The sequence below is a fragment of the Pavona decussata genome, unplaced genomic scaffold (assembly GCF_977016875.1).
Source record: "Pavona decussata unplaced genomic scaffold, jaPavDecu1.1 SCAFFOLD_391, whole genome shotgun sequence".
Classification (NCBI taxonomy): domain Eukaryota; kingdom Metazoa; phylum Cnidaria; class Anthozoa; order Scleractinia; family Agariciidae; genus Pavona; species Pavona decussata.
Genome location: NW_028145763.1, coordinates 1,084,063 through 1,111,904, shown reverse-complemented (window position 1 = coordinate 1,111,904; position 27,842 = coordinate 1,084,063). Strand labels below are relative to the sequence as shown.

At 37.7% G+C, this 27,842-nt stretch overlaps 1 protein-coding gene and 1 pseudogene across 5 annotated transcripts in view; one reads left to right on the top strand and one right to left on the bottom strand.

Moving 5' to 3' along the window:
* LOC146451267 (uncharacterized) overlaps positions 1-5,922 on the bottom strand; it is a 28,046-nt pseudogene extending 22,124 nt beyond the window's left edge. Inside the window, exon 1 of the transcript XR_014860068.1 lies at positions 5,833-5,922. The product of XR_014860068.1 is annotated as an uncharacterized LOC146451267 (transcript). The remainder of the gene's footprint in view (positions 1-5,832) is intronic.
* Positions 43-27,842, top strand: LOC146451266 (putative skeletal organic matrix protein 5). Of its 4 annotated transcripts, none has more exons than XM_085099454.1 (5): positions 43-101; positions 24,163-24,258; positions 25,578-25,614; positions 26,938-27,064; positions 27,153-27,842. In XM_085099454.1, exons 2-5 carry the CDS (start codon positions 24,192-24,194, stop codon positions 27,684-27,686), a joined length of 765 nt encoding a protein of 254 aa, XP_084955580.1. In that variant the 5' UTR covers positions 43-101; positions 24,163-24,191; the 3' UTR covers positions 27,687-27,842. The 4 variants fall into 4 exon arrangements, with proteins under 4 accessions (XP_084955580.1, XP_084955578.1, XP_084955581.1 ...); XM_085099452.1 differs by lacking the exons at positions 24,163-24,258; positions 25,578-25,614; positions 26,938-27,064; positions 27,153-27,842 and adding exons at positions 1,132-1,228; positions 2,528-2,564; positions 3,883-4,009; positions 4,098-4,787 and having other exon boundaries at positions 53-101; XM_085099453.1 differs by lacking the exon at positions 43-101 and adding an exon at positions 23,055-23,111.

The window sequence follows — 27,842 nt, the reverse complement described above, 5'->3', positions numbered from 1 at the left end:
TAAAAAGGACACAACCAGACAGATCTTTATTTCAGTTCTAGGACTGGCGAGAAAGCTCCGGATCCAACTGAAGTTTTAACAACCTCACAACATCCTACAAGGTAAGTTTTTATTTATCTGAGTATAGATTTGTCAGTTTGTAAACGAAATTCACTGGACTACTAGGCTACTAAGTAGCTAAGAGGATATTCATTCGACTAGCATTTTTGTTAGTTTTTTCAGGCTAATCTTTTTCACAGAGAACGAGGTACTCAGCAATTTAGCGAGCACTCTAGCGGAGGCGCGAGACACATTTTGATTGTTGATCTTTTAGATCCAGATTTTTCTTCTGTAGGAAAAACGTATATGTTCTTTTGTTGAGTTCGATTTCTACCCATCGTTTTCATCAGTTTCCAATATTCAGGTGCTAAAAACTAGACTAAGGTAAACTGAAGATTGATAACGATCGGATAACGTGTTTAAAAATATCTTAGGCATACTGCCATCTACCACAGAACTATTTCGCTCCAAAAATGGGCTTTTTCTTTTCCTCTTCTTATTTAAAAGCGTGAGACTTTTGATGTTTGAAACATTTACTAGTGTTTTCCTCCTTTTTAATTTTTTGACCTGTTAAATTACAATAAATCGTACAGTGGGTGTCTTGATACTTTCTCCTTTGTAAGATTTAGTCTTTCCAGTTGTTAGAGAAGTGCCCACAAGAAATCTACATATGATAGATATTGAAGACGTCATGACTGCAGACAATCAAACTCTTCCTCTATTCAGACCCCGTAATTCGAGTTTTGACTTTCTTATCGTTCGTGATAACATACGTCTTTTTGCTAGACTCCTGTTTTTCTTTTTCTTTTCATTCATTCATTAATTCCTTTGTTCATTTATTCGTTCATCTCATTCAAAATTTATTCAAATCACTCACTCATCCATCCTTTCAACCATCCGTCCGTCCGTCCGTCCGTCTGACATTCATTTATTCATCCACTCACTTACCCAGTCGTTAACGTTCGTTTGTTCGTTCATTCATCTTGCAAACAAGGAATTAAGCAATAAATCATTTATTCGTTCGTTCAATTTCAGAAAAGTAGGTAAGTAGGGTTCATCCGGTTTCTGCAATGATTTAATCTTTCTTTTCAGTGCCCTGACCAATTTTTTTGGCCATTCACCATGAAGACTGTGTTTGTTCTTCTGACGCTTGTGATAAGTGTGACGTCACAGGGTTTCCAAGACTGCTGTAAGTGATACCATAATGCTTTTAATTATTTGCGGGTCAGTTGACGAGAATGCGCAAGAATTGTGCAAAATTGGCCAGTACATGGAATTTTTGGAGGTAAAGTTTTTGCCTCATTAGGGACGCTGCCTCCTTTTTGTTACTGCGCATACATTCTGCGCATCTCGGGATGGTCTCTGGCTTCAGTTGTTCAAAGAGCAGATAGCTTTATCCAGCGGATAAGTCACTATCCTATGGATAAATTGTATTGGTTGAAGTTACATTTTATGTGCTGGATAGTGTTATCTGCCCTTTAAACAACTTGGGCCTTATTTATTGTGTACGGTGCCCACTAATTTATAGGTATTTTAGAACACTTTCAGTGACTTTGCGAGTAAAAGAAGATCTTAACAAGAGTTATTGAAGTCCAGAAAGAAAGCCACACAACAACGCATTTTTCAGAGATAAATAATCAGTTCAATTTTGAAAAAAATGTCCGTGAAATTGTTATGCTTTTTAAAACCTTATAGAACTAGTTCTTCGGCAAAAAGTGGGCATCGTCATTCCACCTATGCTAACAAGAAACACATGTGCAGGTGTAGCAAATTGTTAATATAGCCCATGAAAGTAATTTGATTTGTATGATTTTCTTCTTACTGCAGTTCTTTCATTAGCTGACGAGACGACGCTGTAAAGCCTTAACTCTATCTAGAGATGAACAGGGAGGGGGTCTGATTATGCCCGCGGCGACTTTGAACCTGAATAACATTTTTTATATTGGAGCAATCGGCCTGAAGCTTCAGGACTTTGTCAGAAATTTATCTGGGAACATTTTCAAAGTGGTCGGTTAGTGAAAACTGCGTTGACTTCAGAAAATGACTTTTGAAGCAAAGTCACTTTTACCCAAAACGTTGATGTTTTTAGCTCATATTAGTGTTCCTTTATTGGTTTTGGTTACTTGTCGTTTAATTTTGGCGCTTTCCTGAAGTTTTGGGAAAATCCAGAAATCCAAGATGGTGGATCTAAGATAGCCGCCATTTGGTAATCATGACCAAATAACCACCTTAAATGACGTCATCACTTCACGACGTGGACGCACTATATATCCTTTAAGTGTCACTGTCATAGGTTTATACTTCTAAAGTTATGGAGGGGAGGCATAATCCCCCTTCCCCACGGCCCCATGCAGAAGACCAAAAAAGCCCAATCTAAATAGTGTTAAGGCGGAAACGGCAGAATTTGGCCAGGTAAACAGAACTTATCTCGATAATTTTGTAACATCTCTGAATTTCAAACTTGCACTAACACATTTTTTTTTTACAGATCCCTCTTCTTGCAACGAACTGTTCGAGAGATATCCGTAAGTTGACAAGCACAGCTGACGTAGTTAATTTGAGCTAAAACAAGTAACAATTATTGGCGTGTATACATCTCTTCTTCGTCTCATTCAATCCGAGTGCAGGAGATCGAAATCTTTTACATTCATTTCGTTTAACCTTTTCTAGTTTTAGGCAAAAGAAAATTAACATTCAAAGCGAATTAATTGACAAACAGTTTGGCGGGACTTCATAAATTACAATGATTCTAGATCACTTATAAATTATTTAGTGAAAAATAATTGTTTTCCGTCGAACAGTGTACAATGTTCCGGAGAGTTCAAGTTAACCGATAAAATATAGTTTTAATTTGTGGCTGCGCCTATTCATTACCTCTTCGTACCTTTCTTAGTTATTAGTCTGTTATTAAACCAAGACCAAATATTCCGGCCGATCGCATCAAATAAATTTGTGTAAATAGCACAATAAGCCAATCAGAAGTCAAGGCGAATGCATGTAACCAGTGCCAAGCGGGTCAATTTTATTCTGGGATATCATAACGCCACTGAATGTTACCTGTAAACTGACGGTGATGTCAAAGAAAGTTAATAGCGACGAGAGCAGTGTGCATGTGCGCTATTGTTTTTGCTTTTTGTTTTTGTTGACCCTTTAAAGAGACCATTTTAAAACACAGACAAATATACATATTTTTTATATTTCTTCGCTTGCACCCCTAAACGAGACCTTTACGGCTAAATATAATGGCGTTTTGCCCAGAACACCCTAAGTGAGACCAAAATCCGAAATTTACACCCCTAAGCGAGACGACGAGTGTCCCCGCCCCTTTTATACGAGACTCCCCCCACCCCCCTGCCCCCCGGGTGAATGTAAAGCCCCAAGTTCCAAACAGTAATTACACCACTCAAACAGAGGGTGGGCTGCCCGTGGTAACACCAGGTTTCTCCCTACCCTCGGTGAAACATCTTTGATTTCACCAAGCCACAACAAACTAGTTGTCTTTAAGAAACAGCTAAAGACTTTGATAGTTCGTAAAGCTTTTTCGTGTTGAGTAGTATTATCTTAGGCATGTGTGGCACATTATTTTATTTTTAACCCAAATTGACTTGTTGTTTTCTGCAGCCAGCACATTTGATCATTGTTATGCTAAAATGCGTTTTACAAATGGATAATTTATTATTAAAAATCGCAGCGCCAATTGAATCACTTGTTGTGATTTCGGAGGTAATCGTTTTAGGCAGTAACATAGCGAACGAAAGCAAAACACTCCGTTAAAAACAGGGTTGGCCTAGTTTGGATCCGGATCCAAAGCAGTTATAAATTCTTTCGTGCTTCTATTTTCAGGTCACTTCCGAGTGGCGTGTACGACCTGAGGGTTGGCTCGGAAGTGGTTGCTGTTTACTGTGAAATGGGAAACTCTGAGTGTGGGAGTGGAGCATGGACGCTGGCCATGAAGATTGATGGTGCAAAGGTTCATTTCTTTCTAGATTCTGCCACATTTTTGCTTCTTCATTTTCTTCTTGCTAATAAGAAGAGATTTTTTCTGTCTTTTATTTCAGAATACCTTCATTTACGCTTCCCCTCGTTGGAGTACCAAAGAAAGCTTTAACCCTCAAGGAGGACAGACTGGGCTTGACAATACCGAAACCAAGCTGCCGACCTACTGGAACACGCCCTTTACCAAGGTTTGTCTTGGGATGATGGTCGACAACAACATCAACTTTGCTGTCATCAACCAGCAGGCCAGCTCCCTGTACTCACTGATCGCTGACGGTCAATACAGAGCCACCACACTGGGCCGTAACACGTGGAAGTCACTGATTGGTCCTGCAGCTTCTCTACAGACCGGATGTTCCAGGGAGGGGTTCAACGTCAAGCAGGTTGGCAATAACGAACAGGTCCTTGCCAGAGCAAGAATCGGCTACATTGCTGACAACAACATCGACTGCGTTACACCAGACTCCAGGATTGGGTTTGGCACTGGAGGACTTCATGATAAGTCTAACTCGTGTGGAAACGACGCTCCTGCCGAGTTTTCTCCAGATAATGGCGAAGTGCATATCAAAGCAATGGGATATATCTTGGTTCAGTGAGCCGGCTGGAACCTGCAGCAATAAAGTCACGATGGCAACAGCAATGGCCTTCAAAAACGCAACAACGGTTAATTAGTGTTATAAGGGGCTTAAAACAGTGGGTTTAAGGGATTTGTAAAACTGAGAATAAATAAAGACATGCGTGCAAAGTGAAAATGATGTTTAGTCATCTCATTGATGATTTTTTTTGGCTTTGTTCTTTGGTTAATTCCGGCTTGGGTGAAAGCACTCCTTCTTGGATCAGAATCAGGCCTTTTGAGTTGTGTTCAAACACCCTCCAGCTAGAGTGTCAGTGCTCAGGGAATATTTCTCAAAAATTATTTTCGAAAAGATTCAGGTGTGAGCAGCATCACCAGAAAGTAATGGCCAGTTGCATTCATTCGAATGGTTAATACTCTTTGAAAATTAGGATGTTATCTGCTGATTGTAAAGTCTTTGCTACAGACTTATATTAAACCGTAAACAATAGCACCAGAGAGAAACGCTGTTCGAAAGCTTGAATATTCATAGCTTGTGGATTTGATCTAGACGGGCCGATTGAAAGGTTGGATGAGTAGCCACACAGCCTGAAAGGACTGTTAAACAGATCTTTTGAATGGTCTAGCACTTCATCCACAGTCTCAAAATATCGACCAACTTTGCAATTTAGAGCGTTAAAAAATATCCACAGGGATCGAGGGTACGGTTGAATAGAGGCAAGAGACTCAAAAGCTACAATAGAACCACCTTGCACATTACATAATAAACTGTATCACAGGAATTAAGCACCACAAGCAAAACATCCAGCAAATCTGAGCAAAAAAACAAATATCGATCTAATAAGCAGTAAAGGTTGGTTGTGGCTGCTAAGCAGTGAGACCAGAAATGATGGCCGGCCATCAAATCAGGTTTAACTTTGTAACACAACTTGCTATGCGGCCTTTATATAATGATGGCTAGTGAGCCTTTAGTAGCGTAAAGCAAAAGAGCTACTATCGCTAAGGAGCGTTCAGTTGAAAGTTACCATTTCAACACTTGTAGAACCTCTATAAACTGGTCATAATATTATCATGTAATTAATGCGTAAAATCACATACAGCACAAACGAACAAATCAGTCTTTTTTCTCAGCGACCGCTTACCGTGCGTTTTTAAAGTGAAAAAAAAAAACGTCATTGAATTATATTACACTACGATAGCCAAATAAAAGTTGCAACACTTACCTGTCCAAAATTTCAACTCGTAAAATCAGAAAACTGGTTTAATTTTGTTTAGAAGCCAGAACAGGTTCACGGATATAAACTTCGAGATTTATGGACTTGACCTCTGTTTTCTTGACTGGGCTCGCGATTTCGAGAGAACGACCCAACTTCCGTCAATATCGTTATTAGGACAATTGACAATGCCATTAAATAGGAAATGAAGTGTTCCGAAGTGAACCCAACTCAAAAAGGACATTGAAGGGAAAGATTGAAAATAAACATGCGTGGGTTGAGAGGCGTGACGCAACCTAGTGTAAAATACTTCCTGTCTTAAATAATCGTTATACCAAATAAACAAGAAGCTGTTACTCAGCTTATACCTGGGCCATGGTGCGTAAGCCTACGATCTTTTAGCTATGATAACTGCCAGCATCGCTAACTCCCAAAAATCTATAGATATGGAGATATACACTTCAGAAGTGATTCACTTCAGAAGTGATTCATTGTTTTATTGCTACAGCTCTGTTTCGTATGGTTAGGAGCTGACCACACTCATCAGGCAACTTCAACGAATGACCGGTAAAGATTTAAAGGCTGGCTATATAAAGTAATCAAAAAATGGCGATTTAAAACAAGCAGTTGCTAGGCGATAAAATACTGAAAATTCCACGTACCGTGATAGAATTTACGTGCCATGATACAAACGGTTACCTTACGTTATACAAGAGGTTTTTGGTACATATCTATTTATATGAGGGCAGGGATTTGTGAAATCATTCGAACTGGTGATTTAAAACAAGCGTTTGCTGGGCGATAAAATACTAATGCACGTGGCATGATACAATTCACGTGCCATGATAAAAACGGTTACTTTACATTATTATATGGCAAGCAATTCTTAGGTCAAATGGTGCGCTCTCATTGGCTAATTTTCGGTCGGGATTTTACGGTACGGACCATTACCATGGAAACGGTCCGTTTGTGTATTTTTTTTTGCCCCCGGGAAATTCAAAGCCGCGCGAAACACAAAAAGTAAGAAAAAATGCGTTAAAATCCTTGGTAAAAGCAAAATATAATTTTAAAAAGTAACTGTTTCTTAGTTTGAGTCTAACTGACAACATGGAAGACGACGAAGAATTCGAACACTCGCCAAGTGAGTTTTATTATCCAGACAAAGACTTCGATGAGAGGAGCATCGAGGCAAACCGCATAAGCGAGAGCCAAGAGGAAATAGAAGGCTTTATTAAGAACCAGAAAAGTGCCAATACTACCAAGAAAACTACAACGGACATGAACACTCTCTCCCGCTACATGGAAACAATTGGCATGAGTGGAAAAACGGTCGAAAGCTTACCTGCGCCCGAACTTGACCACCTCCTGTGCAAGTTCTTCATGAATATCCAGAAGAAAAATGGAGAAGAGTACGAACCAGACACCATATCTGGTTTTCAGCGAAGTATCCAAAGATATTTAAGTGAGAAAGGTTCTTCAGTTAACATATTGAAGGACAAGGATTTTGCAAAGTCGAGGAAAGTTCTCTCTGCGAAACGCAAGTCGCTTGTTCATGAACACGGTAAAGGTAACAAACCGCAAGCTGCCACGGCACTCGAAGACGATGAAGAAGATGCTCTCTTTAAAAAAGGAGAATTTGGTGATCACAATCCAGTTTCGCTGCAGCGAACAGTTTGGTGGCTCTTGTCTCTTCACTTCGGTTTTCGGGCGAGAGACGAAAGCCGAAAGCTGCGCTGGGGAGATGTTCAGCTCCAAGAAGATAAAGATGGTGGAGAAATGCTTGTTTGGCTTGCAGAACGAGGCACGAAGACTCGTCATGGTCAAGAAAAAGGTCACCGAAGGGTTTTCAACCAAAGGTTTACGCTACCAAGACAGAACGATGTCCAGTGAAGTTCTACAAAACGTTCAAAAGCCACAGACCAGTAGAAATGAACAGTGAAAACGCCTTAACCAGCACGGCCGTAAATTCCATGATGAAGTCTAGCGTGGATCCACTACTATCCTCCGCCGCTCCGGTCTTTGCAGGAGCTAACATTGGTTCCATCAGTGGCTGCACTTTCCAGATCTTTCATGGAAATGTGAAATTTGTAGAGACCGAAAAAAAGCGTCGACTTGTTATTGAAAGTGACGACGATGATTGACTGTCGACCTTTCTTCTCACAAGAAGTCAGTTTTTTTTTACTCTGTAAACTTTACATTTTCAAATTCCGCTGATTTCCTGTTTTGTGATTTTTTCCCTTTCTTAAGTCAGCAGATGCTTGATCTTTTCAGCATAAAATAAACCACACAAGTGTTTTAGAACTCGTGTTATAAATCGTTCTTTTCGTTTCTGTGATGCTCGCGTCATGATCATCAAAAGCGGGAAAAATCCCTCACATCGCTGACATCACGCCGGAAGTTGACTTGAATGAAACAACCGGAAGTGTCCGTTCGGTCAAAGAAATGATGCCATATAATAAACTACTTACTAACCTAGCTTGCTCGAGCCGCACTGGGGAATATTGGCCCTCGGTCGTTTTTGTACGGACCTCGCTGCGCTCGGTCCGTACTGTCACGACCTCGGGCCAATATTCCCCAGTACGGCCCTCGCGCTCGGTTAGTAAGAGGTTAATATTCGAGAGGTTTTGAGTACATATCTATTTCTGTGGGGACATGAACTTGGTAATTCATTGCGTTTGTTCAGGCTACAAAGATCTTTTCTACAGATTAAAATAAACTTTTCGTGAAGACATAGGTTACATTTCTTCAGTGTTAGTGTTATTATAGGGTTTGCACTCTTTGAGTACTTTCCATTTAATGCGAAAAGTTTGCGTCCTTCAGCGTCCATATATGTTCAGACAGTTCCGTTGCATTTCGTCTGTTGGCGTTTCGGAAGAAATAATAATAATAATAATAATAATAATAATAATAATAATAATAATAATAATAATAATAATAATAATAATAATAATAATTTATTTAATTTTTTTGCGCGTGTTACAAAGTAAGATGTTCACACGCGAATCACTAAAAAGACGGACAATTAACAATTTAAAGTGATGATACTAATGAGCAGCACTATAAACAAAGAAGAACAATGAAAAACACAATGAACAGCACTGTAAGCAAATTCACTCAGAGGATTCAAATTATCAACAGTCATTTCGATTCAATATCAGCTGTTCAAATCTAGCTACCGTTTGTACGTCTTGCGTGCTTTCAACCGGTGAGGGTAAAAGACGGAATGAGTTTGCGGAATGGAATGTGGAATGACGTGCGGAATGGCATAATTATGCAAATACGAGTTGCGGAATGACATAATTATGCGAGATACGATTTATGCATAATGACTCACAGAAATACATTAAACTGAAAAAGCGCGCCTTTTTTTGGGCGCCAATTTGCAAATACAGCCTTTTTGTAACCATTTCAACCGAAGAATGCATCACAAAAACCCAAACAATGGTATCTTCGAATTCAAACTTTTTTCCTTCGATTCTCATCGCATAGCCGTTGCTGCAACATAGCAGCTCGTGGACTTTTATCGTTCGCGAGTGAACACAAGATTTGTAATACATTTGCATTAAAGAGGCTTGTTTATTTACGTAACCTGGTTTCCATTCCACACGAGTCGTCCGCCATTACGGGAGATGTATACAACTCAATCGAAGGCTGGTTAAACTTGACATGTTTCAAGCTTTCACAGCGCCTCGCAGGAAACAGTCCGATTCTCTTCGTGCTAAAGTATTTAAGTAATTTAGCTTGCCACTATGTTATGCAAATTCGCTTCAACTTGGCCTTTTTACAAACCGCTTTTTATCATTAATTATGTAACCTTGATAATGGCGCAAGATGCACCGAAACGTCGGTTCCTATCACTCATATTTCTTGTTTCGAGTAAAGAACCGCCTCTGTTTATTTTTGAAACGATTTATGTTACTTGTCGAGGATTTATCTGACGAATGTGTTGTGGTTCGGTCATGCTCATTTCCGTTGTTTTACGTTTTATATTAATCAATTTATCCGACACTGCCAAACACACACACACGCAAAAAATAAATAAATAAATGAAAACGAAAATAAAAATTTAACCGCAATCTATACCGCAGAACTCTTTCCCCGTATTTTGACGTGTAGATTTCAGTTTTTTATTTTCGAAGGAAGGATCTTGATGTAACAAATTTTCAACTCCAACATTTTATAAGAAACTATATCTAAGCAATTCGGGAAAGATTTCCGCACAGCCCCATACATTATTATTCATGTACAACTGTCACACTAACCCACTTCCAAAAACGACGAGCGTGAAAACAGAGTGTGTGCCAAATGTATAGATAATTATGCATGGGGCTGGGCAGATATCTTGACGCAACTCGTACTAAAAATACTGTAAGAGATTTATGTCACTTGAAGCCAAGGTAATTAATACCATACCGTAATTCCTATCTACTTTCTTTTCTTTTTCTTATTTTATTTTAAAGAATCGATATAAGCTTGTATTGTACTGGTTATCCCATACCATGAAATCCCGGTTTTAAGTCCCCCTCCCCTGCTAATAAATCGCCTCGATTTTTGGGCCATCTATTTGCAAACGAAAATTTTATTCCGTGATAAACCCCTACCACTCTTCCACTTATAGGCCCATCTTTGATCTTTATATAAACACGTAACACCCCTTCCCCCCTTGCCCCTAAAAAAAGCCGGTGACATTTCCTTTTTACGTATCCCCACCCGTAACCGGAATTTTACGGTATTATGGTCTGTGCCTCATTACAAGAGCCTGTTAAGTTTTCCTAGACTCAACCTATTGTTGAATTTTTTGGTTTTCCTTGTTTTATCTGATTGGTGAGTATCACAGGTCTCGCAGAGGTAAACCCATAAATGGTTGGATTGCTCAGTAGCTCAACAACAGTAACTCAAGTAGCTCTACAAACATGTAATGTAACCACACTTACACCCCAGGGGAAGGGGGGACTCTTACATAAAACTGAAGGGACAAGCCGTCAAAAATGTTGAACAGAATGTTCTAAATTGTAGCAGACTCTCTTGGCATAGGTGTGGCCCCAATGTAGTTTCCTTAAGGGTTACCAAAACAAAATATTGAAATAATCAAGCAGTTTCCTCATTGCACAGAACCAAAAAGCTTTCCTTTGAGGTTTTGAAAGCAGAGATTCAGATTTCCACCGCAATGGTACAAAACTGCACATTTTCAACCCCTGTCAGGGACAAGCATTTTTACATCGCCCTGAAATTGACCTCCCATTTCCCCTTGGGGTGTAGAGCAATAATAACTAACTGTTCACATGGAGTTAACGTTTGGCAACAACAACAACAAGCAAGAGAGGATCAAAAGTATGAATTCTCCATACATGTTCCGATACATACCCAGCTGTTCACTATTTATGACTTTTTTTTAGGTCAACCATACAACCAGAGTTTTTTTGTTTTTTGTTTACGTACACATAATTTTTTAAAAATTAATTTTTATGATTCTTGATGACTGACCTAAAAATAAACCAAGGGGAATCGTCATCATTCCAATAAGTCATGTATGACCACTAGAGGATTAAGCCCATACATATACTTGATCCTCTCTTATGACAACCAAAACTATATCCACCATAACTTTAGCTGGTAATTCTAGTTGTCATAGCAGTTTCCATGTCCACATATATAACGCTTGTAATATGAAAACTCTACAAACAGTATCTTCATTTAACATAAAGTTTGAAGATACTTAAGCATAATATAAACAAGGCTGTTTTCACGCCAAAAAATGAGTTGTTCATTACATTATTAGTTATGTAATGTAATTTGAAAACAACTCAACAAACTTATCGTTTTCAAAGTGATGTTGTAATGTTCTTGCTTACAGTTTGTAAAATGTCAAAAAAAAAAATGATTTAATGTGGAACCTTGTCAGTATACAACAATGATGCATTATCATTTAATTAGGCCAAAATTTAAAAGCAAATTCTAAAAACTGATCAATTTTAGTTTTTATTTGTCTGAGACAGTTCAAGTATCAGACAAAATGGTCAGTAAAAGAAGAAGAAAAAAAAAGCCGAAAAACCAGTATATAATACTAACATATTCTTTAAGGCTTTGCCCCGCTATAAGCTAGCATAATGTTGAAACACCTACTTAGATACCCACTACAAAGATCAGAAAAACAATGTTTGGGGTAACATGTTTTATACTTTGAAAATAAAATACAATGTGACTGGATTGTTCAGCCATTGTGATGGATGATAGTTGTTATAGTGGTGAAGAAGCTTTCTCCATCTTAGGAATATTTTGGGATGTTATCAGTATGATTTATTTGCAAGTTCTTCTAACTGTAAAGTATACACGCTGAAGGTGATTCCATCACTGATAAGTCAGAGGGACATGCACTATCCATGGTTAAAAATGGGCATGGGTGTTATTTCAACACGTTGCAACAGTTATTGCAGTTCCCCTCCCCCTACCCCTCTCTTCTCCAAAGTGGACTGAATTTCATGTTTCCTCTCTAAAACCGAGATTTTATGGTATGGGATAACCAGTACAATACAAGCTTATATCGATTCTTTAAAATGAAAAAAAAAAAAAAAAAAGAAAGAAAAGAAAGTAGTCTTCAAGTGACATTAGTCTCTTACAGTATTTTTAGTACGAGTTGCGTCAAGATATCTGCACAGCCCCATGCATAATTATCTATACATTTGGCACACACTATGTTTTCACGCTCGCGATCGTCGTTTTTGGAAGTGGGTTAGTGTGACAGTTGTGCATGGATAAATAATTGAATTGCTTAGATATAGTTTCTTATAAAATGTTGGAGTTGAAAATTTGTTACATCAAGAAAAAATCTACACGGCAAAATACGGGGAAAGAGTTCTGCGGTATAGATTGCCGTTAAATTTTTATTTTCGTTTTCATTTATTTATTTATTTTTTGCGTGTGTGTGTGTTTGGCTGTGTATGATAAATTGATTAATATAAAACGTAAAACAACGGAAATGAGCGTGACCGAACCACAACACATTCGTCATAACCAGATAAATCCTCGACAAGTAACATAAATCGTTTCAAAAATAAACAGAGGCGGTTCTTTACTCACGTCTTTTTCCTGTGAGGAGCTGTGAAAGCTTGAAACATGTCAAGTTTAACCAGCCTTCGATTGAGTTGTATACATCTCCCGTAATGGCGGACGACTCGTGTGGAATGGAAACCAGGTTACGTAATTAAACAAGCCTCTTTAATGCAAATGTATTACAAATCTTGTGTTCACTCGCGAACGATAAAAGTCCACGAGCTGCTATGTTGCAGCAACGGCTATGCGATGAGAATCGAAGGAAAAAAGTTTGAATTCGAAGATACCATTGTTTGGGTTTTTGTGATGCATTCTTCGGTTGAAATGGTTACAAAAAGGCTGTATTTGCAAATTGGCGCCCAAAAAAAGGCGCGCTTTTTCAGTTTAATGTATTTCTGTGAGTCATTATGCATAAATCGTATCTCGCATAATTATGTCATTCCGCAACTCGTATTTGCATAATTATGCCATTCCGCACGTCATTCCACATTCCATTCCGCAAACTCATTCCGTCTTTTACCCTCACCGGCTTTCAACTGATAAAAGTGAGCGTTTCCTGTCGGAACGTCTTAAGTATCCAGTGTAGACAGCTTTGCTTGACAACAATTTGCCGCGATATCCAAACAATTCCGACTAAAATATTTATTGTGAACGGCAAACAGAACTGAACAAAACGAAAGTATAGTGGACTTCTTTAACTCTGATTGACAAATATGTAACTAATACACCTCGAGGAAGAAAGCTTTTGATTCTATTTGGCATCCTGGCTTGCTAAAGCGTTTACTCGATTATGGAATAGGTGGGAAATTTTTCAACGTTATTGCTAACATGTATTGCAAGTCGGACTACTGTGTCGTGTCAGAGCTGATATTATGAGATCTGAATATTTTAATTATAACAGATGGGTGCGCCAAGGTTGTATCTTATCACACCTTTTATTCAACCTCTATTTAAACGATATTCCTTCGAGATTAGACAATACCCACGGTTCAGACCCCATAACCTCGCCTAACGGCTCACGGTTAAATTTGCTTTTATATGCATATGACTTAGTACTAATTTCTACTAGTGCCGTTGGTTTGCAAAGAAGCATTAACTCCCTACATCAATTTTGTAAAGAATCCTTGATGTCTGTCAACACTTACAAATCCAAAAAAATGATCTTTCAGGAAAAAAATGTAAAAAGTCTATTTTAGACTGAAAAACATTATTTCTTCTTAGACGACTTACAAATTGACAATGTCCCTAGTTATTGGTATCTAGGATCTATGATATCTAGTAATGGTATAGCTTCATAATTGCTAAACAAAAATCTGTTGAAAACAAGACGTTCTATGGTTGCGACTACGCGTTTTTTGGATTATTGTAAGTTTCCGCTCAAGATTTGTAACAAATTATTCGATAGTCTTTTTTATCTATCTCACTTTATAATTCAGAAGTCTGCTGAGCCTATGATAATATGAATCTTCAAATATGGGAAAAAGATTCAGTTGAACGACTCCATACACAATTTTTCAAATATTATCTTGGGCTTAACAAACGGGCACCCAATGTGGCGGCACGAAATGAAGTAGGAAGATTATCTCTGAAATCGCGCTTTTATAGTAATGTATTACATTTTTGGTTACACCTTAAAGCCTGGCCCGATGACAATATAGCTAGGCAATGCCTATATATCTGGAAAATCTTGCCCTATCAAACGATCAAAGCTTCATGACCTCAATAAATACTTAATTGATAAAATATAATTATACAACAAGTACTAGCTTTCCTATTACTAACAAAAATCCCAACTCATTAAAACAATATGTATCCACTCTTTCTTCGAATGAAAGACTCTAAACGGCATCCAATGAAACTTATTAAGATAAATACTAAACTTAATTTTTATTCCAAATTTATTAATAATACCAACTGAGTTCTGATTGCTATGATCTGCTCAAGAATATGAGACACAGGAGAATCATGCTTGCCAAATTAAGAGTTGGAAGCCATAACCTTCAAGTTGAAAAAGGTAGACATACAAAGCCTTGAACACCAAGAGAGCTAAGAAGCTGTGAATGCTGCCATTCAAAAAATGTAGAAGATGAGTGTCATCTCTTTTTCGGCTGCGTCTCATGTGCTGATGAACGAAAAAACCTTATTTTACGACATTAGAATATTTTGTGAAAGTTGCAAGAATTTATTAGACGAAGATCTATTTTCCTTTTTCTTCAATGGAGTGTTTTTACATGACGTCACGGCGGCCATGTTGGTGTCCCAAACTAAACCTCTGGGAATTGAACTCTATTTTTATGCAAATACTTTCTTTTGTTTCAGTAAACCAATATGGCCGGTAGTCACCTGAACCAAAACGCTCTATAGCGTAGACCCCGTGATTTGTAAAAAAAATGAGCCATTTTATATTTGAAGCGTCCTTAAAGCGTGATGATTTGTTAATCCGTAACTTGTAATTATTATATTTATCATTGTCGCTGCAATACCATTAATGTTATATGGAAATACCAATAAAATATGCTACTTGTTAGAAAAAATTCCTTTAAAGAGAAACATCGATTCTACGACTGAATCATATGAAAGGGTTACCTTTACTTTAAGAACTGATAAATATTTTAAGTAACTGGAAAACAGGGTGGGGCCTCCCTTATAAATCTTTTGGCACTCCTAGCTTTCCACCCAAGCCAAATATCAGCTTAGAAAAAATTAAAATCACACTGAAACCTTTGCTTTGCGACAAGTTCTTTGCAAAATTGCAATTCTATTATGAAAATGCACTCATGCCTAAATCTCATCTAATAGAAACTGAGGAAAACCACACAGGATGTTTGTTTTCAAAGACGTTTCCAGCAAAGCTGTGAGACTATTATGAAAATGTCACGGCCTAATATAACGCCGTCATCTGAAACCACAAAACGATTAATGATGTAAAAAATAAAAGTTTCTAACAAAAATTGCGGCACCATTATGAAAATGCACTCACGCTTAAATCTTAATTACCTGCTTAAAAGAAACCACTAGAAGTTTGTTTTCATAACAGTTTTAATTATCTTCCACTTGAATTATAGTCTGCTGCTTATATTGTGATCCCAAGCTACAAGGTCTGATACCGCCTAACATAAAGTCTTTGTTCAAATGTATGTGAGAACTTTAATTGCTGCATGGTGGCAAATTGGTATTCGTTATTGACTGCGGTTTAATAATCTGACCGACGCTCCAATTTAATTTCGGACTAAACTCATTTAAAAAGACGTAGGTATATGAAAGGGCGGATCACTTCGACAATATTTTCTTTTTAATGGTGGCTTTTTACTAATCGATAAGGTCGAAGTAAGAGTAGTGCCAAAAGAATGCGTGAAAAAAGCCGGTGTTAATTAATTAGGCAAATCACAAACTTTCCCTAATGTTCTCTCTGAATATTGCGTGCATGATCACTAATTTGTACAATCTAACGGATGAATTACAAAACAACAAGATATTTGTTTGTCAGAGATCTTCCGCTTGCACGTCTCTGCTGCCGATGATATTGTCACTGACACTACTCTTTTTTGAGAGAACGAGTCTCTCTGACTCACAACCTTAGCTAAAACGGTAAGCACTCCTCCAACTTATTTATTATATTGTTTATTTAGTTGCTTTTCTTTAGAAGCTATGGAGTATTTTGATTTCTTCCCGCTCGGCGAGTCGAAATATTAATAAACAGCAAGTAAAAATATGCAGGGATAGTTTGCACTTTTGAACTCATTAAGCAAAGAGAACTCATGATCGTAGTCTCAGTCACAGACTAACTCAACATTTGAACTCACTCATAGACTATCCTTCTATTTTCCGATCTTAAAGCACTCCTTTTGTAACTGTTCGTAATAGGATTCTTAGCTCCGAGAGAAAACAATTGGTTCACGATTCCCGATCTTGACTTGTTGGCAAATTTAGCGGCGTTCACTGATTCGAGCAGGTCAGTGCAACTTACACAGTGATACGCGGAAATGGAAAAACATGTGTCTTCAAATTATTCCGGGCGGCTTGTCAGCAGGCGGTTTCCAGTAAAAGCTCTGTTTTGTAAGACGCTTGCATGATAAAGTGTCTATCTTTGGAGTCGCAGGTAAAGGTATTTATTGATGATCATTAAACTGACGTGGGGAAACTGAGATTGAAAATTAACGTTTATCGTTTTGCATTCAGACCATCAATAGAGGGTATTCACTGTCACGCAGTAATAAAATAAATCGAAAACCATCCAAGGAAAAAGTTGACACGCTATGACATTATAGAGGATGACCAAAGGAGACAACTCTTCAAATGTTAGGCCTTTACGTCTCCCCAAACGTCATATATCAGTCGAAATGTTTTGCAGAAATTTACAGAGCCCAGTATGGATCCGCCATCTTGGTGTACCCCCGTGGAACACCAATATGGCGGCCGAAAAATAGTGTTAACATCTGAAACTTACTTTGGTTATCTATTGACTGATAAGCAGTACTGAACACCAAAAGCTCTTACATAAGCACTTTCTCTAATGTTCTAACTTCTAAAAGACTAAAAATTGATGATAAGCATTTATTTTGCAGCGAAGTCGATCGTAGCTTTTTGTCACGCAACTCCATAATCGTGAAATTTTAAACTGCTCTGATTTCCAAACGAAGGACGCTATGGAGCTGTAAAATTGTAAACAGTTTTAAATATACGGCCTCTTATACCTGATGAGGATGAAAACTTTGGAGGCTCTTTAGTTTCATTGGATTTTAGAAAATGATGACGTCACATGAACACGCTCTATACGGTTCACTGTGCTTAAACCAAAAGCCAGTACGTGCTACTAATAAACATTGTTCACGATAAAAGGTTAGTTTGAGTTGGTGAGAAATGCTGAGGCTAAATAAACGAGAGAGCATTTACATGATTCAATATCGTACACATGACTTCTTTTAAAAAGAGTATGTTGGATCTGACATTTATTTTTACTCTGGTTTTGCAATCCATATTACGGCGGTCGAAGCCAGTCCTTCTGAATTTAACAGAAGACATTGAGTTTTTATATTAATGCCATTTTTCATCATCTCTATCAGTTGCTTAGCACACAAACCTAAAAAAAGCAAACTAACCAAGTAATAATAATAATAATAATAATAATAATAATAATAATAATAATAATAACAATAATAATTTATTTACTTGTTTTGCGCTTGTTACATAGTAAGATGCTCAACCGCGCATCACAAAAAGGGAAAACAATTTACAGTTAAAAGGGATAATACTTATGAACAACACCATAAGCAAAGAACAACACAATGAACAGCACCATAAGCAAAATATGTCAGAGGATTCAAATTATTAGTAAACAGTCATTTCGATTCATTATCAGCCGTTCAAATCTAAAGTTTAAATTTATAGAAATTACATGAAAATTCTCCGGTCTTGCTAGAACTACCCAATTTATGGTCTGGAAACGCACCTAAGTCTTAAACCAAGACATTAAAACTCGAAGAAGTTTCACGCTACAATCCAAACCTTTTCGTTTCGACAAGGTCAGCCTTGGAAATGATCATGCGGCGTTCCTCACTGTTATTCTAATGCAAGCTGTCAATGATACTAGACACTGCGGCCTTGTATGCGACTGTTTTATTACAATGTTTAAAAGTGGAAAAAAAAAGAAAAAAAAAAAAGAAACAAGAACAAGCTAATGGTACTGACAAAGAAAGGAAGCAGTTCTTACGTCTAGTGTCCTTTCTAAACGAATTAAAGTGAAGTATCCAGTGTAGACAGCTTTGCTTGACAACAATTTGCCGCGATATCCAAACAATTCCGACTGAAATATTTATTGTGAACGCCGGCAAACGGAACTGAACAAAACGAAAGTATATTGGACTTGTCAGCTCATATAACTGAAAAGAGTCAAAAGGTTAAGTTAAGACGTCTTAGCGAGAGATGATTATGAACAACTGTGCAACGCAATTAAATTTTATTTTTTTTTCTGAGTCACTGATTAAAATGTCTAATGTCGGCTCGCTCATCAAATTTCGAGCCTTTTGGTATAAATCAGCGAAAAAAGAGGCAAAAAATAAAAATGGGCTTTAAATTTTAATGACGATCATCCTTAATTATCGTGAGTCTTCTTCTCTCCTTTACACTGTAAGCAAAAACGTAGATTACTTTAATATTTTTTGTTAAATTGTCATTCATTTTATTAACTGCCGCGGTTCAATTATCACCGACTCTTCAATTTTATTTCGGACTAAACTCCTTTAAAGAGAAACATTGATTACCATAAGTATATGAAGGGGTTACCTTTACTTTAAAAACTAGTAAATATAATGGTAAGTGTCTGGAGATCAAGGTGGAGCCTCCCCTATAAAACGTTTGGCACTACCAGTTTTCCACCCAAGCCAAATATCAGCTAACGAAAAATTTAAATCACAATGAAGACTGCTTTGAGACAAGTTCCTTGCAAAATTGCGACACTATTATGAAAATGCCCTCATGCCTAAATCTCATCTAATAGAAACTGAATAAAACCACACAGGATGTTTGTTTTCAAAGACGTTTCCAGCAATGCTGTGAGACTATTATGAAAATGTCACGGCCTAATATAACGGCGTCATGTGAAACCACAAAACGATTAATGATGTAAAAAATAAAAGTTTCTAACAAATTGCGGCACCATTATGAAAATGCACGCACGCCTAAATCTTAATTACCTGCTTAAAAGAAACCACTAGAAGTTTGTTTTCATAAAAGTTTTAATTATCTTCTACTTGAATTTTCACAGTCTGCTGCTTATATTGTTTTCCCAAGCTACAAGGTCTGATACCACCTAACATAAAGTCTATGTTCAAATGTATGTGAGAACTTTAATTGCTGCATGGTGGCAATTTGGTATTTGTTATTAACTGCGGTTTAATGATCTGATAGACGCTCCAATTTCATTTCGGACTTAATTCATTTAAAGAGACGTAGTATTTCTATAGCAGGAGTGTGAAAGGGACACCATTTTCTACGATATATGAAAGGTTTACCTTTCCTGTCAAAAATAGTAAATAAGTGATGGTACGTGTATGGAGCTTATAATGGCGGTGCCTACTCGTATAAAACTTTGGTTTGTACCCTCCCAGGTACAGCACCCACTCTTGTTATTTTCCACACACTCCACTCCGCACACCCGTTTTCCACCTAAATAGAGTGATCAAAATAAAAAGTGAACTAATTCAGTGGAAAGAAATTGGTCATATAAGACACATACACTTTTTATACACCGTGATATTCCGGTTTTTTGAATTAATTGTCAGCTTAATTTAGGCGCCGCAGGTATATAGTCAGCTGCAAGGCTCACTTGGTAAGATTTATCGGCGCGCTGCCTGTACTTCGGTGTCGAGCCTGAAAAGTTGCATACACTACTTAGCTGGTCTTGTTTCCAAGCACCGCGGGTCGATACTTTTAATGTGTTCTAGTTTTTAAACCTCTTTGCAGTATGGAACTGCCCTATTTTTTTGCGCTCAAATATGGACAACAATGATTGACAGGAATAAGGCGCCAGATATCGCGTGATTTGTTAAGTTTAATAACCTTAAATAGGAATTTGAAGTATCACGGTAGTCATTGCTAATTATAATGGCCCACACGGGCATTTAATAACTTGACAAAATGTTTTCGCTACTTAAATCAAAGAAGCCTTGGCGGATTTAAGATTCAACTGAAGCTCGCTCTCAAACGCTAATTTAATGTGTACATTGCATGTATTTTTTCTTTTTTGTTCAGTGTACAGTGTTGTTACGAGTCTTTCAGTATTTGAATTTGGTGTGCCAAAGACTCCATTTAAATTATAACTTAAAGCTTCTTCTGATGTCTTGGTAAAAAATATCGATATACACAAAATGTAGAATAAAACAAATATAATATTCCACACGTGGCCTATATTAAATGAAGGTTTCCTTACCAGACCCTTTTGTTTTTCTTTTCAAAATATCTAACGTCAATTATTTATTTTATTTACTGTATATGTATGTATTACACTATGTATGCTTGTATAGATTTTATGGTTTATGGCAAATAAATTCAGAATTTGAGAAATTGAAGTGTCATACTAAATTAGCAAAGTTTACCGGAAACGGAGGCTGCCAGCACATAAGGGATGCCGATGTCTATAACATATATTTCAAGTCCTGTACAGTAACACATTGAAAACTGTACAAAATACAGAATACAGTACAATGGCAACTTAATATACAAGCAATATAATCAATATAATGTCAGCAAGTAAATTAACAGAGCCATAATTTGTTAATAAAATGAATTTTTTTCTTTAAAGGATTACAAATTGTTGACAATTAGCTCTTAATGCTGTTTACTACAACATTCTATGATAAATTCTCTAGATAAATTCTATCATAAATTCCAGATCCGATGCAGTGATTACCTCTTTTACTAACGATTTAAGTATTAAATAAACGAGCTAGTTGTTAGATAAGACTTTTAACTTTCTTTAATTTATACTGAGCTAGCAAGTGTAAAATAATGAAACTAAGAACGACTTTGTCAGTCTCGTGACTCTCTTCGACCATCAAAATTTCATCTAAAGTCCGTTGAACTTTAAGTCTAACGTTCAGAAAATTTAAGTAATTTAACTAATTTAAGTGAGCGTTTTTTTGTAGCACGTGTAAGTATCCAGAGTGATAGCTTTGCGTGACAACAATTTGCCGCGAGATCCAAACAATTCCGACTGAAATATTGTAAAAAGGAAATAGAAACAAAATTGAGAAAGAATACTGAACTTCTGAGCTCATGACTGAAAAGAGTGAAAAGGTAAAGTTAAGATGTCCTAGCACGAAATGATCATGAACAACCATGCTAAAGTAGACTGCCTCACAATCCAATTTTTTAGCTACTTTTATTTAGCTTAGATGTCTAATGTCGGCTCGCTCATTAAAATTTCGATGCTTTCCGCTACAAATAAATTCCATCCTCTTAAATTCAAGGATACTTCCTACTGTTGAGGTGTTCCTCGCGAAAAATTCAAGCCGGACGCTAGTTAGTTGTAAGACTGAAAACCATAACAAACTAATATGTATCAATAGAAAGCTTAATAAGTGTAGTTTTTGATAAGGTATATAATTTTTGCGGACCTTTCGTTAGAAAGCGCCAGGAGCCGAGAACCTCTAAAACGGACAAGGTTTTTCGATATTTTGGCTGTCAAGGCATCTGGGCTCAAATTTAGACGGTGGACAGAAATATAAGACGTGCTGCTTTAACGGTTGCCACGCTAAACGTTTACTAAAAATCAAACTGATTTCCTGGAACATTTTTTTTTCGGCATTATCTCTAACATAGTGTGGCTAAATTCGTTCAAAGTCAATGTGACATTATAAATAAACCTTATAAAACCGTGAGCTAATGAGAGATATCCCGTGGTCTCAATTACTAAATGGAAAGCAGTTCCCAGGAAAGGTATGTTCTTTTATTCACGTTCGGTTTTCGAAATGTAGCGCAAAACTGGGCACGCCGCCCAAGGAAAAGGCAAAAACCTGGGCAAATTAACGCCAAGATGAGCGAAGTAATCACGACTCAGAAATCGACCAAAACTCAACTTTGCCTTTAATTTTGAAAGCCAAGTTCTATAGCTACCTCTTTCTTCCAAGATTGTCTGTGTGATTTTCGTTACATCTAATCACACTTTAGAAAATAAAACGCATTAATTCTTTACCTTATTTCACATACCAAAGTTGTAAAGTGTTTTGTTTTGATGTTTGACATAATTGCTTCATTTGGCCACGCCTTCCACAGTCAACTGATTAAAAAATAAACGTCTCAAAACACTAAATTAAAAACATGTCTGTTCGAGAAGAGTAGGCGGAGCTTTTTAAACAAAGAAGGTTATCTGACTTTGTCTGACCTCGTTTTTGAGTTTTAATGTACTATATATTGGCCACTCAAGATCGTAATGTGTAAAAAAGGTTTGCCTGTTAATTAAGGAAGTCGTTGTCATACTTTGTTCAATATCGCGATTCCCACCCTGGTGCTGATTCACACCCACAGTGTGAAAATTGTGAGAGATAATTAAGATGTGTCAAATAGCTGCAGTGGTAATTAATTTTGTGATCATTGATGACCACACGTATTGTACGGGTGGATGTATTGTCTTCAAAGCAATAAAAAGGACACAACCAGACAGATCTTTATTTCAGTTCTAGGACTGGCTAGAAAGCTCCGGATCCAACTGAAGTTTTAAAAACCCGAGAAAATCCTACAAGGTAAAGTTTTTACTTATCTGAGAATAGATTTGTCAGTTTGTAAACGAAATTCACTGGACTACTAGCCTACTAAGTAGCTAAGAGGATATTCATTCGACTAGCATTTTTGTTAGTATATTCAGGCTAATCTTTTTCACAGAGAACGAGGTACTCAGCAATTTAGCGAGCACTCTAGCGGAGGCGCGAGACACATTTTGATTGTTGATCATTTAGATCCAGATTTTTCTTCTGTAGGAAAAACGTATATGTTCTTTTGTTGCGTTCAGTTTCTACCCATCGTTTTCATCAGTTTCCAATATTCAGGTGCTAAAAACTAGACTAAGGTAAAGATTGATTACGATCGGATAACGTGTTTAAAGATATCTTAGGCATACTACCATCTAGCACAGATTTATTTCGCTCAAAAAATTGGCTTTTTCTTTTCCTCTTCTTATTTAAAAGCGTGAGACTTTTGATGTTTGAAACATTTTCCAGTGTTTTCCTCCTTTTTTAATTTTTTGACCTGTTAAATTACATTAAATCGTACAGTGGGTGTCTTGATACTTTCCTCTTTGTAAGATTTAGTCTTTCCAGTTGTTAGAGAAGTGCCCACAAGAACCCTACATATGATAGATATTGAAGACGTCATGACTGCAGACAATCAAACTCTTCCTCAATACAGTTCCCATAATTCGAGTTTTGACTTTCTTATCGTTCGTGATAACGTACGTCTTTTTGCTAGACTCCTGTTTTTCTTTTTCTTTTCATTCATTCATTAATTCCTTTGTTCATTTATTCGTTCATCTCATTCAAAATTTATTCAAATCACTCACTCATCCATCCATCCAACCATCCGTCCGTCCGTCCGTCCGTCCGTCCGTCCGTCCGTCCGTCCGTCCGTATATTCATTTATTCATTCACTCACTTACCCAGTCGTTAACGTACGTTTGTTCGTTCGTTCATCTTGCAAACAAGGAATTAAGCAATAAAGCATTTACTCGTTCGTTCAATTTCAGAAAAGTAGGTTAGTAGGGTTCATCTGTTTCTGTAATAATTTAATCTTTCTTTTCAGTATCCAGACCCGTTTTTTCGCCATTCACCATGAAGACTGTGTTTGTTCTTCTGACGCTTGTGATAAGTGTGACGTCTCAGGGTTTCCAAGACTGCTGTAAGTGATACCATAATGCTTTTAATTATTTGCGGGTCAGTTGACGAGAATGTGCAAGAATCGTGCAAAATTGGCCGGTACATGGAATTTTTGGAGGTAAAGTTTTCGCGCCATTAAGGACGCTGCCTCCTTTTTGTTACTGCGCATACATTCTGCGCATCTCGGGATGGTCTCTGGCCCCAGTTGTTCAAAGAGCAGATAGCTTTATCCAGCGAATAAGTCACTATCCTATGGATAAATTGTATTGGTTGAAGTTACATTTTATGCCTTAGATAGTGTTAACTGCCCTTTAAACAACTTGGGCCTTATTTATTGTGTACGGTGCCCACTAATTTATAGGTATTTTAGAACACTTTCAGTGACTCTGCGAGGAAAAGAAGATCTTAGCAAGGGTTATTGAAATCCAGAAAGAAAACCACACAACCATGCATTTTTCAGAGATAAATAATCAGTTCAATGTTGAAAAAAAATGTCCGTGAAATTGTTATGCATTTTAAAACCTTTTTAGAACTAGTGTTTCGGCAAAAAGTGGGAATCATCATTCCACTTATACTACCAAGTATCACATGTACAGGTGTAGCGAATTATTAATATAGCCCATGAAAGTAATTTGATGTGTATGATTTTCTTCCTACTGCATATTCTTTCATTAGCCATAGAAACATGGAGACGACGCTGCAAAGCCTTAACTCTATCTAGAGAAGAACAGGGAGGGGGACTGATTATGCCCGCGGTGAATTTGAACCTGAATAACATTTTTTATATTCGAGCAAACGACCTGAAGCTTCAGGACTTTTTCAGAAATTTATCTGGAAAAATTTTAAAGTGGTCGGTTAGTGATGATTGCCTTGACTTCAGAAAATAACTTTTGAAGCAAAGTCACTTTTTCCCAAAACGTTGATGTTTTCAGCTCATATTAGTGTTCGTTCAATTGTGGCGCTTTCCTGAAGTTTTGGGAAAATCCAGAAATCCAAGATGGCGGATCCAAGATGGCCGCCATTTGGCAATCATGACCGAATAACCACCTTAAATGACGTCATCACTTCATGATGCGGACGTACTATCTATCCTCTAAGTGTTACCGTCTTAGGTTTTATACTTCTAAAGTTATGGAGGGGGGCATAACTCCTCCTTTCCCCCGGCATGCGCAACATGAAGAAAACTAAAAAAGGCCCCATCTAGATAGTATTAAGGCGGAAACGGCAGAATTTGGCCAGGTAAACAGAACTCATCTCCATAATTTTTCTTATAAGTTGAATTTTGTAACATCTCTGAATTTCAAACCTGCACTAACAATTTTTTTTTTTTTTTTTTTACAGATCCTTCTTCTTGCAACGAACTGTACGGGAAATATCCGTAAGTTGACAAGGACAGCTGACGTAGTTAATTTGAGATAAAACAAGTAACAATTATTGGCGTGCATACATCTCTTCTTCGTCTCAATCAATCCGACTCAGGAAGGAGATCGAAATCGTTAACATTCATTTCGTTTAACCTTTTCTAGTTTTAGGCAAAAGGAAATTAACATTCAAAACGAATTCATTCACAAACAGTTTGGCGGGTCTTCAAAAAAGTTAATATGATTCTAGATCACTTATAAATTATTTAGTAAAAAAAGTTGTTTTCCGTCGAACAGTGTACAATGTTCCGGAGAGTTCAAGTTAACCCATAAAATATAGTTTTAATTTGTGGCTGCGCCTATTCATTACCTCTTCTTCCTTTTCTGAGTTATTAGTCTGTTATTAAAGCAAGACCAAATATTCCGGCCGATCGCAGCAAATGAATTTGTGTAAATAGCACAATAAGCCAGTCAGACGTCAAGGCGAATGCATGTAACAAGCGCCAAACGCATCAAGTTTATTCTGGGATATCATAACGCCACTGAATGTTGCCTGTAAACTGACGGTGATGTCAAAGAAAATTTATAAGGACGAGAGCAGAGTGCATGTGCGTTATTGTTTTTGCTTTTTGTTTTTGTTGACCCTTTAAAGAGACCATTTTAAAACACAGACAAAAATATATTTTTTATATTTCTTTGCGTGCACCCCTAAGCAAGACCTTTACGGCTAAATATAATGGCGTTTTGGCCAGAACACCCTAAGTGAGACCAAAGTCCAAAATTTAAACCCCTAAGCGAGACGACGAGTGTCCCCGCCCCTTTTATACAAGACTCCCCCCGCCTCCCCTCCCCCCCGAGTGAATGTAAAGCCTCAAGTTCCGAACGGTAATTACACCACACAAACAGAGGGTGCGGGTCTGCCCGTGGTAACGCCAGGTTGCTCCCTACCGTCGGTGAAACATCTTTGATTTCCACTAGCCACAACGAACTGGTTGTCTTTAAGAAACAGCTGAAGACTTTCATAGTTCGTAAACTTTTTCGTGTTGAGTAGTATTATCTTAGGCATGTGTGGCACATTATTTTATTTTTAACGCAAATTGACTTGTTGTTGTATACAGCCAGCACATTTGATCATTGTTATGCTAAAACGTGTTTTACAAATGGATAATTTATTATGAAAAATCGCAGCGCCAATTGAATTACCTGTTGTGATTTCGGAGGTAATCGTTTTAGGCAGTAACATAGCGAACGAAAGCAAAACACTCAGTAGAAAACAGGGTAGGTCTAGTTTGGATCCGTATCCAAAGCAGTTATAGATTCTTTCGTGCTTCTATTTTCAGGTCACTTCCGAGTGGCGTGTACGACCTGAGGGTTGGCTCGGAAGTGGTTGCTGTTTACTGTGAAATGGGAAACTCTGAGTGTGGGAGTGGAGCATGGACGCTGGCCATGAAGATTGATGGTGCAAAGGTTCGTTTCTCTCTAGATTCTGCCACATTTTTGCTTCTTCATTTTCTTCTTGCTAATAAGAGGAGATTTTTTCTGTCTTTAATTTCAGAATACCTTCATTTACGCTTCCCCTCGTTGGAGCACCAAAGAAAGCTTTAACCCTCAAGGAGGACAGACTGGGCTTGACAATACCGAAACCAAGCTGCCGACCTACTGGAACACGCCCTTTACCAAGGTCTGTCTTGGGATGATGGTCGACAACAAAATCAACTTTGCTGTCATCAACCAGCAGGCCAGCTCCCTGTACTCACTGATTGCTGACGGTCAATACACAGCCACCACACTGGGCCGTAACACGTGGAAGTCACTGATTGGTCCTGCAGCTTCTCTACAGACCGGATGTTCCAGGGAGGGGTTCAATGTCAAGCAGGTTGGCAATAACGAACAGGTCCTTGCCAGAGCAAGAATCGGTTACATTGCTGACAACAACATCGACTGCGTTACACCAGACTCCAGAATTGGGTTTGGTACCGGAGGAAATCATGATACGTCCAACTCGTGTGGAAACGATGCTCCTGCCGGGTTTTTTCCAGATAATGGCGAAGTGCATATCAAAGCAATGGGGTATATCTTGGTGCAGTGAACCGGCTGGAACCTGCAGCAATAAAGTCACGATGGCAACAGCAATGGCCTTCAAAAACGCAACAACGGTTAATTAGTGTTATAAGGGGCTTAAAATAGTGGGTTTAAGGGATTTGTAAAACTGAGAATAAATAAAGACATGCGTGCAAAGTGAAAA